The 17,362-nt window shown below is 49.3% G+C and overlaps 1 protein-coding gene across 2 annotated transcripts in view; it reads left to right on the top strand.

Annotated features, from left to right (window-relative positions):
• Positions 1 to 10,139: 10,139 nt before the first annotated feature.
• Positions 10,140 to 17,362, top strand: part of LIG1 (DNA ligase 1) — a gene marked incomplete at its 5' end in the record, with an annotated part of 30,843 nt that continues 23,620 nt past the window's right edge. Inside the window, 4 exons of one of the 2 annotated variants that reach the window (XM_079723932.1) lie at positions 10,140 to 10,162; positions 12,668 to 12,757; positions 15,322 to 15,460; positions 16,614 to 16,740. In XM_079723932.1, coding sequence (XP_079580058.1) covers positions 10,146 to 10,162; positions 12,668 to 12,757; positions 15,322 to 15,460; positions 16,614 to 16,740 — 373 coding nt within the window. The remainder of the gene's footprint in view (positions 10,163 to 12,667; positions 12,758 to 15,321; positions 15,461 to 16,613; positions 16,741 to 17,362) is intronic. The other variant, XM_079723931.1, reaches the window with a different exon arrangement.

Here is a 17,362-nt window from a genome sequence, read left to right as displayed (position 1 = left end):
GTCTGGGAGACTACAACTCCCAGCGTCCTCCGCGCGGCGGTGGCGCGGACGTCGCCCGGCCCCGCCCCTCGGCTCGGCCCCGCCCCCGCCCGCCGAAGTCTGCGCGCGAAGTCCGTGGCGCGAATTTGGGACTGCAGTGTAGCGCCGAGCGGTTCCGGGTGTGGCGTTCTGGACAGCGGCGCGCGGGCTCGTCGCGAGGCAAGTGGCGCCGGCCGTGAGGGGTTTCAGGGTTGGGGAACGGCACGCGTGTCGTAAACTCGGGGCTCATGCCTTCGCCTGGTCGATCGGCTGCAGAGAGTGGACGTAGGGGTCGCTGAGGAGGCGGGGAGCGCGCTGCGGAGGGGAGAGCGCGGGCAGCAGGCCGCTGGAGGGGGCGGGGCTGCGTCCGCTGGAGGTTCGGGGCCGGGTAGAAGGTAGACGAGGGCCGAAACCCTTGTACGGGACAGGGTCTGAAGAGAGGCCTGGAGGGGCGGACTACCTGGAAGGGGCGCGGTTATATAGGGATGAGGGGCGGGGAAAAGGCTGTCGGTGGGCGAGGCCATCCGGAAGTTGGACGGGCCGGGGGAGGTGTGCCCACCTGGAAGGGGTGGGGCTAGGGAAAAGTTTAACAGTGGGCGGGGCCGGGGGAAACGTTGAAGGCGAGGGGTCAGCTTTAAGGGGTGAGACCAGGTAGATGGAGGTGGGGCCAGAGGAAAGTCAGTGGTAAGAGCTAGGCCTAGGCAAAGGTCTTATGAAAGGTCTCGAACCTTCTGGACGGGGGGAGGTCTGGCCTTGTGTATGCCTGATGAGGGGGTGGGGCCAAGGGAAGAGCAGTGAAGGGGAGGCTGGACAGCGAGGAGGAGGCTAAGGCCTGGGAGGGGGTGGGGCCATAGAGGAGGTTAGCTGAAAGGTCTGGGCTAATTGTTACCTGAGATGGTGGAGGGAGGGCCAGAAGAGCTTGGGGAGGGAAGAGAGAAGGATCTTGAGGCCCTTAAGTGAGGGGGAAGCTTCAAGAGTAAGGGGGAGGGTACTTGGGAGGAAGAGGGGGCGTTTGGAAAGGAGAGCTGGCATCTGAAAGCTGAGGAGAATCAGTGAGGGGAGCCAGCAGAAAATGGGATTAAGGACTTCACTCCTTGGCCACCATCCCCTTTTCAGCCCGTTTGAATCTCTGACTTATTAGGCAGCCTGAGAAGAAGGCACGAGGAAAAGGCAGGAAGGAAGGACGTGTTAAGTAAGACCTCCTTAATTTCATCTTGTCTTAGGATTCCCTGGGAGCTCGGTAGGCCTGCAGATTTTCCCCCTCCATTCCCAGGATTTTGATTCAGTAGGTCTGGGAGTGCGGTGGGGATATTTTAAACGTGAATCCCTGGCGGTTCTCAGAACTGGCACCCTTCGTTTATAGTATGCGTCATTGACCAGCTGTGTGGCCCTGGACAAGGCAGTTTCCCTCTCCTGTTTCAGCTTCCTGAGTTGTCTTTTGGGGGAATGCTGAGCTGTTTTAAACCTCAGAGCAGGAGGGAGAGTAGCATATTTACGGGAAAGGTGTAAAATATTCCACAGGGGTCGGGTGAGGATAGGGGACAGGTCAGGAAATGTGAGCTTTTACTAAATAGAAGAAATGCAGACTTGAGCCTTCTGGCCTGTCATCCTCAGACCATTCACCCCTAAACACCCTTTTACATCCCCCTTGTTACCATGGTCTCCAGGTTTGAAAGATCTTGCTTATAAACCCTAAATTCTTCAGTAATGTTTTTGTTATCCCAATTTTTAGTAATCAAAGGAGTGTGTGTGGGCCAGTGCATTCAGTGCCAGCACTGTTTTAGGTCCCGTGGCCATATCTTTGAACAAATAGACAAAATCCCTATCTTTATGGAACTTACATTTGATCCCTGCACTGCTTAATACAGTAGCCATTAGCCACGTGTAGCTATTGAATTTTTTTTATGAGTAGGTATTACTTTTATTATTTTTTTAATTTAATTTTTATTTTATACTGGGGGATAGCTGATTTATAATATTGTGTTAGTTGCAGGTGTACAGCAAAGTGATTCAGTTATACATATATCCATTCTTTTTCAGATTCTTTTCCCATATAGATTATTACAGAATATTGAGTAGAGTTCCCTGTGCTATACAGTAGGTCCTTGTTGATTATCTATTTTATACATAGTAGTAGCTATTGAAATTCAAATTAATTAGAAACAAATGAAAAACTCAGTGCCTCAGTCGCACTTGCTGCCTTTCAAATGCTCTGAAGCCACATATGGCTAGAGCTCCCTTTCTGGACAGTGCAGATAGAGAACATTTCTGTCAGGCAGAAAGTCCCTGTTTGAAGCACTGCTCTGGAGGGTGAGACAAATTCTAATTTATAAGGTCAGGTTGTGCTATGTGCTGTGAAGAAAAAGAGGGAGGGGACAGTACAGCAGGCCAGGGGTGGCAGTAGCTGGACCTGAATCATTGGTAACTCCATTGATTTTTTTTTAATAATAAAAAAATTACATATAGTAAAATTTACTCTGTTCGGTGTATAGTTCTGTTAATTTTGAAACATTTAGAGTTATGTCACCACCACCACAATCAAGGTATAGAACCGTTCCATCACCCCTAAAAATGATTCTGGGCCTCCCTTTAACCCCTCCGTCTGGCAACCACTGATCCCTCTCCATTCCTGTAGTGTATCAGTAGATCACTCCTTTTTATTGCCGAGTAAGCGTAAACAAAGTTTAGAATATTCTACAATGGAATACTAGCCAGCAATTAGATGCATTGTATGATGTACCACAATTTGTTCATCCATTCACCCATTGAAGGACATTTGGGTTTTTTACAGTTTTTGGCGATTATAAACAGACCTGTTGCTGTAAACATTAGGTTACGGGTTTTTGTGTGAACATAGGATTTCACTGGGTAGATACCCAGAAGTGGGATTGCTGGGTCAATATGGTAAATGTATACTTAACGGTTTGAGAAACTGCCAAACTTTTCCAAAAGTGACTGGACCATTTTGCATTCCCACCAGAAATATATGAGAGTTCCAGTTGCTCCACATCTTCCCCAGCCCTTGGTATTGTCACTTGTTTGATAATTGAATAATAGGTATGTAGTGGACTCCAAGGTTTTTGACCTGTGCAGCTGGGTGAAAAAAGCTACCAATGCTGAGATGGAGAACATTGGTTGGAGGAGGGATAAAAGTGTGTGTATGCGTGCGTGTGTGTCTTTTCTAAGAGTTTGGATTTGGTCCCATTGAGTCTGAGATGTTGGTTAGATATCCAGATGGAGATAGCAGCACAGAAAACTAGAAATATGAGTCCTTGAGTCTAGAGGGGAAGTCACAGCTAGAGGTAGACATTTTGGGGTCGTCATCATCCCAGAGTATGTTTAAGCCATCAAACTGGATAAGGTCTCCAACGGAGTGGGTGTAAATAGGACAGAGAGGAGGGATTGGGCCTTGGGCACTGCACCCGTTAGAAAAGTGAGTTGCTACATTTTCTGTTGCTGCTGTAACATATTACCAGGAACTGAGTGGCTTAAAAGAGCACACATGGGGGCTTCCCTGGTGGCGCAGTGGTTGAGAGTCCGCCTGCCGATGCAGGGGACACGGGTTCGTGCCCCGGTCCGGGAAGATCCCACATGCCGCGGAGCGGCTGGGCCCGTGAGCCATGGCCGCTGAGCCTGCGCGTCCGGAGCCTGTGCTCCGCAACGGGAGAGGCCACAACAGTGAGAGGCCCGCGTACAGCAAAAAAAAAAAAAAAAAGAGCACACATGTTTATTCTCCTACAGTTTCCGAGGCCAGAAGTCTAAAATTGCTTTCCCTAAAATCGAGGTGTTGGCAGGGCTACATACCTTCTGGGGGCTTTAGGGAAAATCATTTCCTTGCTTTTTCCAGCTTTTAGAAGCCACCTGCATTCCTTGACTGGTGGCCCCTTCCTCCATCTTCAAAGCCAGCAAGTTAGCATCTCCAATCTCTGACTCTAAGCCCCTCCTTCCACTTACAAGGATCACTTGTAATCTTTTTTTTTTTTTTTTTTTTGCGGTATGCGGGCCTCTCACTGTTGTGGCCTCTCCCGTTGCGGAGCACAGGCTCCGGACGCGCAGGCTCAGCGGCCATGGCTCACGGGCCCAGCCGCTCCGCGGCATGTGGGATCTTCCCGGACCGGGGCACGAACCCATGTCCCCTGCATTGGCAGGCGGACTCTCAACCACTGCGCCACCAGGGAGGCCCCTGTAATCATTTTTAAGTGATCGCACTGGGCCCACCTGTATAATCCACAGTACTCTCCCCACCTCAGAATGCTTAATCACATCTGCAGTCTCTTGCCACGTAAGGTAACATATCCACAGGTCCAGGATTAGCGTGGGGACATCTTTGGGAGCACTTATTCTTCTCACCGCAGTGGCTAAGGAAGACCCATCACAGGAATCCAGGAAATCGGTGAGGGTGTGGTTTGAAGGAAGAATTTCAATGGAGCAAGGAGTCAGATGTTTCTACTGCTGCTGATGGGCCAAGATGAGGAACAAGAAATGACTTTTGGATTTAGCAGCCCAGAGGTCCTCAGTCCCCTTGATGAGCAAGGTCCAGCGGAGTGATGTGGGAAAACTTAAAGGTTCAAGCGGGGATGGGAGGAGAGACACTGGAGGTGGTGCCTTGGGACAGTTCTTTCTATGACTTCTCTGAAAAGGGGAGCAGAGAAATGGGGCGATAGCTGCCAGGAGCACGTGGCGTCAAGAGAGGGGTTTTTGTTTGTTTGTTTGTTTAGGTGGGAGGAGTCACAGCAGAATTGTAAACCGATAGGGATGGTCTAGTAGAGAAAAGTTGATGACGCAGGAGAGAAGGGAGAGGCGTGCTGGAGCATGGGGTTTGAGGAGGTGAGAGGGCATAAGATCTGCGTGCGCTGGTCGAGGGTCTGGCCTTCAATGAGGGCACAGCTGGGTGGTCCCAGTACCTACAGCTGGGAGTCGGAGCGCCTGCGCGCAGACGCAGTTGCGGAGGCAGATAAGGTGGTGGGAACTTGTCTTTCTCCCGATTGCTGCCATTTCCTCCGCTGAGGAGGAGAGTGGAGGCGGTGCTGGCGGCTGGAGAAGCTGGTGTGAAGTACGGTCTGGGAGAATGGAGAGACTTGGACCGGAGTCCGAAGGACCCCTGGGGACCAGTCCAGGTCCGTTCCGCGGGTGCAGGCACAGGGTAGGTGGAAAGTTGGCTGGAATCAGCAGCTTTGGGGTTTTGCACGGTGAGACGGAGGGCGGGAGTCAAGAGCAAGAGAGCGACGAAAGACGGTAATGGTGCACCGGAATCCACCCGAGTCAAGGCAGGAAGGGAGGACGTGATGCAGAAGGAAAGTGAAAAGGAGGAGGATTGACTGGTTTGTAGACTTAGGGAAGGACTGGGAAACTTTTGGAGTTGGGTTCCTAAAGGAAGTTGGCTGGCAACTTAGGGGTGGTGGTTGGAGAATAAATAGGCTGTTTGAGATATAAATCAGCATATAAATGGTATTTATCGCCAGGGCCCTGAGCCCTGAGCCTCGAATCAAGAAGTTGGGTTTTAGTCGAGTTCGTTAATTCGTTTGTTCGTTCCTTCATTTTTTCCAGTCTCCTTGTTGGAGCGCTGAGTCCTATTTCACCCTTATTTACTTTGTACTTTTTTTTTTTTTTTTTTGGCCGCGCCGGCATGTGGGGATCTTAGTTCCCCCAGCAGGGATCGAACCCCTTGCTCCCTGCATTGTTAGCGTGGAGGCTTAACCACTGGACCACCAGGGAAGTCCCGTACTTTGCATATCTTTGACAGTGGGGCCCGTGAGGTTTTTCAAGAGCAGGGCCTGGGTTTCCTTTCCTGTATTGTCCCAGAGACTGAAAGTCTTGGGAGCCCTACAGTGACTTCTGCGTGAGGCTCTGTTCTTCCTTGTGTGGAAGGGAATTTAGGGGCTCCCTGGCTGGTTGGGAAGAAAAGATCTTGACTTTAACAGATAATTCATGTCCAGGATAGATTAGAACTTTCTCAAGTGAGGGACTCGTACCAATACTAGTGTTTTTTGAGGGGCAAAGGGGCTGGGTTATTCACTACCTTATTGATTTTCATGAATTCTGAGCTTTGGGCTGTATACGCAAATTATATTTTTATTCCCAATTTTAGGTTACTTTTTCGCCTTTGACTCATAAAAACTTTCAGACAGAAAAGTAGAGCAACTAGGATAATGTGCCACCGCCTCGATTTTACAGCTGTTAACATTTTGCTATGTTTGCACCGTCTAATTTTCTGAATAAAAAAATTTAACAGGGCTTCCCTGGTGGCACAGTGGTTGAGAGTCCGCCTGCCGATGCAGGGGACACGGGTTCGTGCCCCGGTCCGGGAAGATCCCACATGCCGCGGAGCGGCTGGGCCCGTGAGCCATGGCTGCTGAGCCTGCGCGTCTGGAGCCTGTGCTCTGCAACGGGAGAGGCCACAACAGTGAGACGCCCGCGTAATGCAAAAAAAAAAAAAAAAAAAAAAAAATTTAACGTTTATTGTAGCAGTTTCAAACATACACAGAAGTAGAGAGTAGTGTCATGAATCCCTGTGTACCCATTACCCAGCCCCAGGAATTATCAAAATATGTTCATTCTTATTGCATCTGTATGCTCCTTAATTCCCCCCAAAACACCTGAATTATTTTAAAGCAAACTTCAGGCATTTGCTGAAATATTTGAACTAGTTTACAGACGTCATGACATTTTGTCCCTATTTATTTCAGCATGCTTCTTTAAGCAGTAAAGGCTTTTTCTGATTTGAGTTTCACACATTAAAAAATTAACAGAATTACTTAAGGAAACTTGAAGTGGTGTATGGGTATGACATTAAATAACACTAACGCTCATAAGGAGAAAGTTAATCCCTTTATATTCTCTTTCAGTTTGTCTTAGAAAGGCTCCGTTTGGTGCAGGGTGCGTTTGGTGCAGGGTGCCTTTCACAGCCCCCTCTAGCACTTGGCTAATTACCGCTCTGAACAAACAGAAAGCAGCAGGTCTGGGCTTGGAGCCTCCAGCAGCCGGTGCTTTTAACTAGAACCTGATCATCTGGTTTTGTTCTTTTTATTTTTGTGGCTGTCTCCTATTTGTGACAAGCGATGCTGTTCTGTCTGTGGGAGTGACACAAATGGGAGTGCAGGGGGCCTAGGATCTGGAGCCAGGTTGTCTGAATTTGGATCCCCCGTTTGCTGCTTACGAGCTCTGTGATTCAGGACAAGTGATTTAACCTTTCTGTGCCTCACTTTTCTCATCGGTGACATGGGGATAACAGTTGGAAATGCTTGAGTGGGTGGTTGGGTAGTATGGGGTCACATTATTGTTGGTACAGTTGTTATCTCAACAGCCCCCAGTTCTAGGGCCACCTCCATCTCCCTTGATCCCAATATGGAGGGACCCCTTCCTTCCTCACCCTCAGAATGTTAGTGGTTAAGGACATGGACTCTGGAGCCAGACATATGGCTTTGGATCCTGGCTCTGCAACTCATTAGGCTGTGTGACCTTGAGCAGGTTACTCGACCTCTCTGTGCTTCCGTCACCTCATTTGTAAAATCAGGACAATGATGAATTGTAATAGCTTTTGCATGAATTAATTCATATAAAGTTTTGGAAGAGTGCCTACCGCCCACTAAGCACCTCAGTTCATAAGAAGTTGATTCTTTCACAGAAAAAATAATTCAGTGAAAAAAAATTCAGGGTTTCCCTAGATATGGTGGAAATTGCCAGGGTGGTATGAAGAATGTCTGAAGGTTGGGAAATCATTTTTGGAGGAGATGGGAGTGAACCAGGCACAGCCCCATGGCTCCAGAGCCCCACATCTGTTTGGAAAGTTAAGCTGAACGTAATGTGGGGACCACGGGGTGGATGCAATAAGTGTGATGAGAGAAGTACTAATTAACCACCATGAGAGGCCAGGAAAGTGAGCTGCTCTTCTAGCAGGTGCCCCCAGGAGGCTTCCTGGCGGCCCAACAGCTCGGAGCTGGGCCGAAGGGGACTGGCCCTTGGAGGGGGGGGCAGGGCCTCACCAGAGGGAAGAGCCCGTGGGGGGCTGAGAAAGAGAATTAGAAAAGTTATCTGGGGCTTAGATTTACTATTTAAAAAAAAAGTTGAACAGGTAATAAATATGTATGGTTCAAAATAAAATCAGGACAGAGGTACACAGTGACCAGTTTGGCTCACAGCCCGTCACCTTGTCGGCCCCAGCCACTTCTGTTGCTTTCTTGGTTATCTTTCCAGAGTTTCTGATTAGCTGAAATAAGCAGTACTAACGAATATGTATATTCTTATTTTCCCTTGTCTTGCAAAATCAATAGCATATTATATCCACTGTTCTGCCTCCTTTATTATTTATTGTTATTAGTTAAAATGTGACTTACTAGATCTAGGCCGCCTTTCTATAGCAGTAATAGTGCCTTCATTCTGTTTTGTTTTTTACTTTTTATTTTGAAATAATTAGAGACTCACAGGAAGTTGTAAAAATAGTACACCCATCTTCCCCCAGAGGTGACATCCATTTTTTTTTAAAATTTATTTTTAATTTTATTTTTGGCTGCATTAGGTCTTCATTGCTGCACGCGGGCTTTCTCTAGTTGTGGTGAGCAGGGGCTACTGTTTGTTGCAGTGCGCGGGCTTCTCATTGCGATGGCTTCTCTTGCTGCGGAGCACAGGCTCTAGGCGCACGGGCTTCAGTAGTTGTGGCTCGTGGGCTCAGTAGTTGTGACGCACGGTCTTAGTTGCTCCGCGGCATGTGGGATCTTCCCGGACCAGGGCTCGAACCTGCGTCCCCTGCATTGGCAGGTGGATTCTTAACCACTGCACCATCAGGGAAGCCCGTGACATCTTATATTAGTGTAATCCAATATTAAAACCAGGAGATTAGCCTTGGACAGTACTGTTAGCTGGATTCTAGCCCTTGTTCAGTTTTTACATGTGCTCCTGTGTGTGTGTGACTGTCTGTGTCTATGCAGTTTGATCCCATGCAGAGATCTGTGGACGCACCACCACAGTTGAGATACAGAACAGTGCCGTCTCCCCAGAGGAAATCCCTGTGCTACCTACCCCTTCATAGCCCCCGCCCCCTGGCAATTGCTCATCTCCACGTGAGTTTTGTCCTTTGGAGAGTGTCATGTAAATGGAATCATGCAGTCCGCACCCTTTTGAGGTTGGTGTGCCCCCCACGAGGGTCTGCCCTTTGTTTCGGTTAACAGTATACCTTAGAAACTGCTCAGCAGCTGATTTATTTAGCCCTGTGGGTATGATTTAATGAACTGCCATGTCTCACAGCCATTGTAGCACATTATATAATCACTGCAAAAATTTTTTTCACTAACCTGAAAACTTAGCTTAAAAAAAACCCCAACTGAACAAAACCTTTTGGTCTTCATTATGTCATTGTATTAGACAAAAAGCAGGCTCCATACGGTAAAGGAAGCGCCTGTTCTCTGACTCAGACCCCTTTTCTTCACTAATAAATCTCACCAGCAAATCATTTTGGTCTGTAAAAACTGGAGTTTCTTCTTGATGGGGAAACTCGTGTTTCTGATTTTGTGGGGTTTTTTTCTTTCTGAAAAGAAGTGTCAATGTAAATAATAGAGAAACGATCTATAATGGGAATAGAAAAAAAAGAGTTTTATTCGAACCAAACGGAGGACTGTAGTTCAGGAGACAGCCTCTCAGTTCTGAGGAACTGCTCCAGAGAAGCATGGTTTTCAGCACAGTTCTATGTCTTGTTAGAACAAAGAACGTACATCAAACACGACCGGGAGTACATTCCTTCAAGGTTTCAAAAAGAGGAAAAGGGCTTCCCTGGTGGCACAGTGGTTGAGAGTCTGCCTGCCAACGCAGGGGACACGGGTTCGTGCCCTGGTCCGGGAAGATCCCACATGCCGCGGAGTGGCTGGGCCCGTGAGCCATGGCCGCTGAGGCTGCGTGTCCGGAGCCTGTTGCTCCGCAGCGGGAGAGGCCACAGCAGTGAGAGGCCCGCGTACCGCAAAAAATCAAGCCAGGTGATGGATGTAGATTTCAGGGTGATTTCCCCAAACCTCAACGTGTGAAAGTTTCTGTTTTGATCTCTGCACAATCAGTATCCTCACCAAGTATTTGGATGTCTACTTCAGGAGCTGCCCATTGCAGGAGAGGAGGAGAGGGGAGGGGAGGATTCTGACGCCATCATGCAGCGAAGTATTATGTAAGTACCCCCCACCCCACCCCTGCCACCGGCTTTCGTACTCCAAGTTCTCTGCTCGCCTCTCTGACTCTGCGCCTTACCTTAGAAGAGCTCGGGTTAGTCTTCACGTAGGAATTTCCAGGAGTTGAGCAGTACGGAAAGTGGGAAGGGGGATCGGAAAAATGGGTGGTGTAGTAACCAAAATTCTTAGTTGCAAGGTTCAGAGACCCTGACCCCTGGTTCTCAATCAGGGGCAGTTTTGTCCCCCAGGGAACAACAGACATTTTTGGTTGTCACCACCTGGGGGGAGAGGGAATTTCCCACTAGCATCTAGTGGATAAAGGCCAGGCAGGCTGCTAAACATCCTACAATGCCCCGGGTAGCCCTCCACAACGAAGAGTGATCTGGCCTGAAATGCCGGTCGGTAATGCCCGGCTTGAGGAACCCAGTACTCAGTCACGCTGGCTTCAGGAAAAGCAGAAAAGGAATTCTTTGGCTTGTGTAGTGGAAACTTGGCTTTTAAAAAAAATTATTTATTTATTTATTTATTTATTTATTTTTGGCTGTGCTGGGCCTTCGTTTCTGTGCGAGGGCTTTCTCCAGTTGCGGCGAGCGGGGGCCACTCCTCATCGTGGTGCGCGGGCCTCTCACTGTCGCTGCCTCTCTTGTTGCGTAGCACAGGCTCCAGACACGCAGGGTCAGTAGTTGTGGCTCATGGGCCTAGTTGCTCTGCGGCATGTGGGATCGTCCCAGACCAGGGCTCAAACCCGTGTCCCCTGCATTGGCAGGCAGATTCTCAACCACTGCGCCACCAGGGAAGCCTGAAACTTGGCTTTAATAGTTAGATCCAGTTGTCCAGACTTTCTCACTGGGACTCTGTCTCCACCGTTCAGCTCTGCTTTCTTGGATGTTGTATCACTCTGGCAGGCTGTCTTCCTTAGGCTTTTAGTACCCTAGAGTCAGCAATCCCGGTGGAAAGAGGTGGTCTCTCTCCCAGCTGTCACAACAATATCTAGAATTAAGTTTCATTGGCCCACCTTGGGCCGCATGCTGGTCCCTGAAGCAGCCACTGTCGTAGCCCCAGGGATGCAGGGCCTTGAGTGGCCAGGTCCGGGGCCTGTGCCCTGGTTGTGGGTGAAAATGCAGACCCACGTGAACCATAGGGACTGAGAGAATGTGGGGGAACGGGCATCACAAGAGGAACGTGGAGGGCTATTCCCAGAAGGAGGGGATGGATTCTAGACAGATCCAGACCTGGATGTCACCCACACAGACCTGGGAGTTGGTGGCTTACACAGATCCCAGGCTGCATTTTTCTCAGGTGATGAGAAATCTGGGGACAGTCTCTCCTGGGATGATAGCACTTTTGATTGCTTTCTGTCACCTTGCTTTATTTTATTTTAGTTTTTAATTTTTTCCTTTTTTGGCCATGCCACATGGCATGTGGGATCTTAGTTCCCTGACCAGGGATCAAACCCATGCCCCCTGCATTGGGAATACAGAATGTTAACCACTGAACCATCAAGGAAGTCCCTATTTTACTTTTTAAAGATTAAGTAAACTTTTAATTTTGGAATTATTTTAGATGTACCAAGAAGTTGTAAAGATAGGACAGAGAGTCCCTGTATACCCTTCACCCGGTTTCCATTGCTGACACTTTACATCACTGTGGTCCATTGGTCACAATAAGGAACCAACAGGGATACATTCCTTTTAACTAAGCTGCATTTTACCAGTTTATCTGTTAATGTCCTTTTCTGTTCCAGGATCTGATTTGGAGCCATGTTGCATTTAGCTCTCATGCCTCCTCTGGGTGACATTTTCTCAGGCTTCCTTTGTCACCTGTAGCCTTACCCCCGGTTTGGTTTGTCCGATATTCTCATAATTAGCCTGGGGTTTGGGGCACTGAGGTGAGGTGCCCTCTCATTGCCTCATATTGGGGGTGCACGACGTCCCCAAGACATCGTAGGCAATGCTAACCCTCCTCACTTGGCCAGGTCCCTGCGCTGTCAAGCCCCTGTTTTTCCCCTCTCAGTACTCTGCTCTCTGGGGCAAGCCACTCAGCCTAACCAGGCTCAGGTGGCGGGGAGGGCACCTTTATCTTTTTCAGAGCACGTAACGCCTCTGGACATTTTATATTTAGCTGCTTGCTAACGTCTGCCTACCCCACTAGAGTGTCAGCCCCTCCAGGGCAGGGGCATATGTGTCTGGGTCATCCCCCTGCCCCTAGCTTCCAAGGACAGGCCTTGGCACATAGTAAGTGCATAGTTAATCCCTGTGGAGTGGAAATCGGGATGTGTCCTGTCTCTCAGGTGAGTGGCAAGTTGGGGCAGAAAATAAGCAGAGCGTTGCCTCCTCCGTCTGATGAGCCTCAGTTTTCCTCATTGGTCTAAGGGGGTTGTTTGAAGTCTTCTGTTGCGTCCTGGGACAGGGACGGGCATCGGAAGCTGTGGAATGTGGCGTGTGTTAGAGGGGTCATTGGTTCTGTTATCATTGCCTTTTCCGCCCCCGCCCCTGCTCCTCCAGGTCATTTTTCCAGCCCAAGAAAGAGGGCAAAGTGAAGAAGCCAGAGAAGGAGATATCCAACAGCACCAGAGAAACAGAGTCCCCTCCAAAGTATGTTCTGGGGCTGGGATGTGGTGAATCTGTTCCTTTTATCAGTCGGGACCTGGCTCAGAATATCTCAGGGCCCCACAGGGGAATTTTTGACTCCGGTAACTGGACAAGCCAAAGGTAGGGTCATCTTCAGGCACAGCTGGATCCAGGGCCTCAGAGTTGTCTTCAGGGCTCCGTCCCAGTGTCTTGACTTCATTCTGGAGCAGACGCCACAAGGCAGAGATCCTGCCACTGGCCGCATCTAAATAGAAGAGAACAATGTTCTTTCCTCCAGCGCCCTTGTCACAGATTCTCGAGAAGACCCTGCCCCTGGACCGGTCAGCTTTCCAAAGCATGCACTCAGGGTAGATTTAGCTCACATCCCCATTTTGGGAGCCTGGGCAAGTAACTTCACTTCCTGTACCCCAGTTTCCTCACAGGTAGCAGGGTATCATGATCTATATCAGGCTTTCTGTGTGGATTTGATGCCTTAACACACTAACAACTTATAGAACAGTGCCTGGTTCATAAAAGATGCTCAGTAAGTGGTAAGAATGAGGTCATAACTTATCAACCCTCTCGACTTCTAGATCTGCCCCTTTTGTGTTTGCACTGCTATATATACACACTTATTGTGTGTGGTTTTATTTTCTGTGGCATGTTTTAATGTCTTGAAAAATAGAGATCATACTGTGTATATGGTTCCTGAACTTGCTTTCTTCAGTGACAGTATGACTTAGAGATTTTTTCCACTCCTGAACACAAGGGACCATCGGATCCCTTTTACCTTCTGCTTTGTGTTCCATTTTATGGATGTACTGTAGAAATTATTTAACATCCCCTTACCGATGGATATTTAGGTTGTTTCCGCATTTTGGCTGAAACAATCCATGCTGCAATTTAGTCTGTATGTGTGACTTCTTGGGCACACATGCAGATTTTTTTTTCTAGCATAGATACCCACATGTGGAATTACACATGGTAATTATTAATACATCAACTCAGAAGTAGGTAAATAAAAATTTGAAGTGCTTCCAGTGTTTACTCTCCAGAGGAACTACTGTTATCACTTTGAGGTGTATCCTTCCATACCTTTTTCTATGCATTAAACATACGTGCGCCTAATACAGTTAGTTATGACACATAGTAGGTGCTCAATAGGTAATTGCTGAGTGAATAAGTGTTTCTCACACTTATATATTGGATGGCAGGGACTCTCATTTTGGTCACTGTTATATCTCAAGTAGCTGGCACATACCTGACATACAACAGATAATAATACACATTTTTTTTTTTTTTTTTTTTTTTTTGCGGTACGCGGGCCTCTCACTGTTGTGGCCTCTCCCATTGCGGAGCACAGGCTCCGGACGCGCAGGCTCAGCGGCCATGGCTCATGGGCCCAGCCGCTCCATAGCATGTGGGATCTTCCCGGACCGGGGCACAAACCCGTGTCCCCTGCATCGGCAGGTGGACTCTCAACCACTGCACCACCAGGGAAGCCCAATAATACACACTTTTAATTTATTTTTAAATAGGAAAAGCAGGATTATTCTGTATGCAAGTTGCAGGTACATATGGGCAAACATTCATGGAATCATACTGTATAGATTCATTTAGTCAACAAATATCCACTGAGAATCTACTATGTGCCGGGCACCTAGACCCTGTGGGTTTAGCAGTGAATAAAATCAATAGCAACTCCTCTCGCAGATTTGACAGTCTACTTTCTCTCCCCACAAAAAAATGTCTTAGAGCTATGCACTTCATCTAAACTTACTTTATTCTCTTTAATGTTCCCATGACAAAAGCGTGCCGTCATTGACCTAAGTAGGGAGGTGTTTGTGTACATCTTGGTCTTTGTCCAGACCGCGAGCTTTATGAGTGCAGAAACCGGTAGGAATCAGCTGTGTTCCCAGCCCCTTAAGTGACCTCCATCAGCAAGCATATTGGCTGTATTTTGACAGCCGTGTCTGTGTTCCTCACCAGACTGGGAGTGCCTCAGAGCTGGTGTCGGGGGAGTCGTTGGGCTGCTTTACCAGTAACCAAAGTCATGGTGACTTGGTTAAAGTTAAAATTGCCTCTTTCTCACTTGAAAGATTCTGAGCTGCTTAAGCAGTTTGGGGCAGCTAGGCGACTCTGTACCACTTGGTGGTCCTGGGACCCAGGTTCTTTCTCTCCCTCTCTCTCTGCTCTGTCCTGCCCTCATCTGCATTGTCAAAAGGGGTCAGCAAGTCGAAGTTCTAGGGATAAGAGAGCAGTGAGGACAAGCAGTAGGGGACTCAGGGGCTTACATGACTGAAAGAGCGTCTCCAAAGGGATGTTGGAGGCCAGTCTCTGCCCTCAGTAGGGACTTCACGTGCTCCTCAGCATCACCCATCACAGGGTGGGCACACAGGAGGCCTCCAGAGAGCGGGATGGGTGGATGGGTGACTAAGAGTATATGCTGAGGAGGCTCCTAGAAAATGTTCATTGAATGCTTGAAAGGCAAGGAAGGGAATGAAACATAAAGAAGGGGCTGGAGAATTTGGGAGTAGCGTCCCCACTCTATCTGCTGGAAAAAAACCCTCCATTTTCTCATCCTCCAGGGTGGCGCTGAAGGAGCGGAATAGAGTGGTACCTGAGGGCGACTCTCCAGTGAAGAGGCCAGGGAGGAAGGCGGCCCGGGTCCTGGGCAGCGAAGGGGAGGACGAGGAGGAGGATGCCCCCAAACCCCCCAAAAGCCAGGTAGGGCCCCAGCAGCCTGCCCACATTTACCAGAAGAAACCATCATTCACCAGAAGAAACCATCATTCCCATTGGCCTTTGGAGCTGAGTGCAGTGGCTGCTCAGGAGAATTCCGGAAATGATGCCCCAGCGGGTGGAGGAATTGAGTGGTCCTGCCTGGTCTCTGTGCTCCTAACCCCACCTCTGCCCGGGGTCTGGGCTGGGCTCCCTGGCCTGGGGTGCCTGGGCAGCCTCAACTGGCAAGAGCAGCTCCCGATAGATAGCCCTCGCCTCGTAGGGTGGCCGTGAAGGTGCAGTGAGTCGATTCACATCCAGATCGGAGAAGAATGCCTGCTACAGAGGAAGGGCTCGGAAATCCGTCCAGTCTCTCCTGTTGTGGGAGGGCTTTCCATCTTCAAGTGCATCGGCTCACTCGCTCCTCTCATTTAAGTCATTTCATGCCTGTTGGCTGCTCTGAGGATAACGTCTGAAGTGCAGCACTTCTCAGTCTGTCGATGGTGAAGTGAGATCCTCTGCTCAAACCCCCTGGCGTTGCCAGCTCAGGCCAAAGCTGGTCCTTACGGAGCCTCCAAGGCCCCTCAGAAGCCGCTTCTTCCTTGTCATCTTCGTCTTTTCCTTGGCTAACTCTGCCCCAGGGTGCTTCTATACTGTTGCTTGCCATCCCTAGATGCCCTTGTCCAAGTGAATGCCCACATTCAGCCAGTGGGAAGAGCAGGGCACTCCACTTGCCTTTAGGTGAATGTTATTTGAACCAAGGGACCTGTATATCCTTACATTGCATTGTGTAGACCTGGGGCTTCTGACCACGCCTAGATGTAAGGGAGGCTGGGAAGTGTAGTCCTCAGTCTCCTGACCACACCTAGCTACAGGGGACCCTGGGAAGTATAGTTTTTAGTTGGGCTGTATTATGCCTAGCTAAAGATCACAGATTCTTTTACTTTAGAAAAAAAAGAATTGTTATTGGGGTCCATGATAGGGACAGTCTGGGACCATGAAACTACTCAGGATGGTGGAGGGATGGCCCAGGTAAGAGGGGATGAGGCCTAAGTGGGGCTGAGTCCCTCTGTACTCTCAAGTGCTTGGAAAATGACGTAGCTGGGTGCTCCCTCCTTCCTCCTCTCATTCAGGAATTGCTCTTTCTCTCCCCTTCCAGAAGCCTGCTCCAGATTCCCCACAAGTCTCCCCTCCCAGTCCTGGCACACTGCCTGAGAGCAGCCCTTCCCACTCCAGCACCTCTCCCACGGTCGTCTCCCCATCAGGGATCCCGAAGCGTCGCACGGGTAAGGACCCCCTGGCCTCGCCCTTTCAGTTGCCTGTCTTTGTCCACACTTGGATTTCTGCATCATTCAGCCATCCTCGTGACAGCTCCGATAGCATTGTGGTTAAGAGCACGGCTCCACCATCCACTGGCTGTGTGACCTTGGGCAAATGACTTCCCTTCTCTGGGCTTTATCCATAAAACGAATGATAATTACAGTACCTCCCACCCAGAGATCTTGGGAGGATTAAAAGTGAGTACCTGTAAGGGCTTGGAACTGGGCCCAGCCTACACTAAGCGCTCAGTAAATGTCGGTTATTGTCACTGTGATGTGTGCAGTGCTGGAGGCCACACGGCTCACTGTGGGAGCCCAGGGGAGGGCCCCTGACTCGAGGGAGACTTCTAGAAGAGAGCTTAACCAAGCTGAGCCCTGAGGGACAGAAGAGGAGTGAGCAGGGACTGAGGAGGGGAGAGGGTTCTAGGCTGGGGGAGTGTGAGTGGAAAAGGCCCTGGGGGCACTGATGGCTAGGTGTGTTGGTGCTCAGAGCGTGGGGTTGGGGACAACGAGCAAAGAGACTAGAGCAGGTCCATGGAAAGCCCGTCTGAGGAGCGGCGCCTCTGTCGCCAGGGGCGTTGGGAAGATT

Source organism: Hyperoodon ampullatus (assembly GCF_949752795.1).
Source record: "Hyperoodon ampullatus genome assembly, chromosome: 18".
Lineage (NCBI taxonomy): Eukaryota > Metazoa > Chordata > Mammalia > Artiodactyla > Ziphiidae > Hyperoodon > Hyperoodon ampullatus.
Note: the sequence above shows the minus strand (reverse complement) of the source record. Positions and strands in the feature narration are given on the sequence as shown.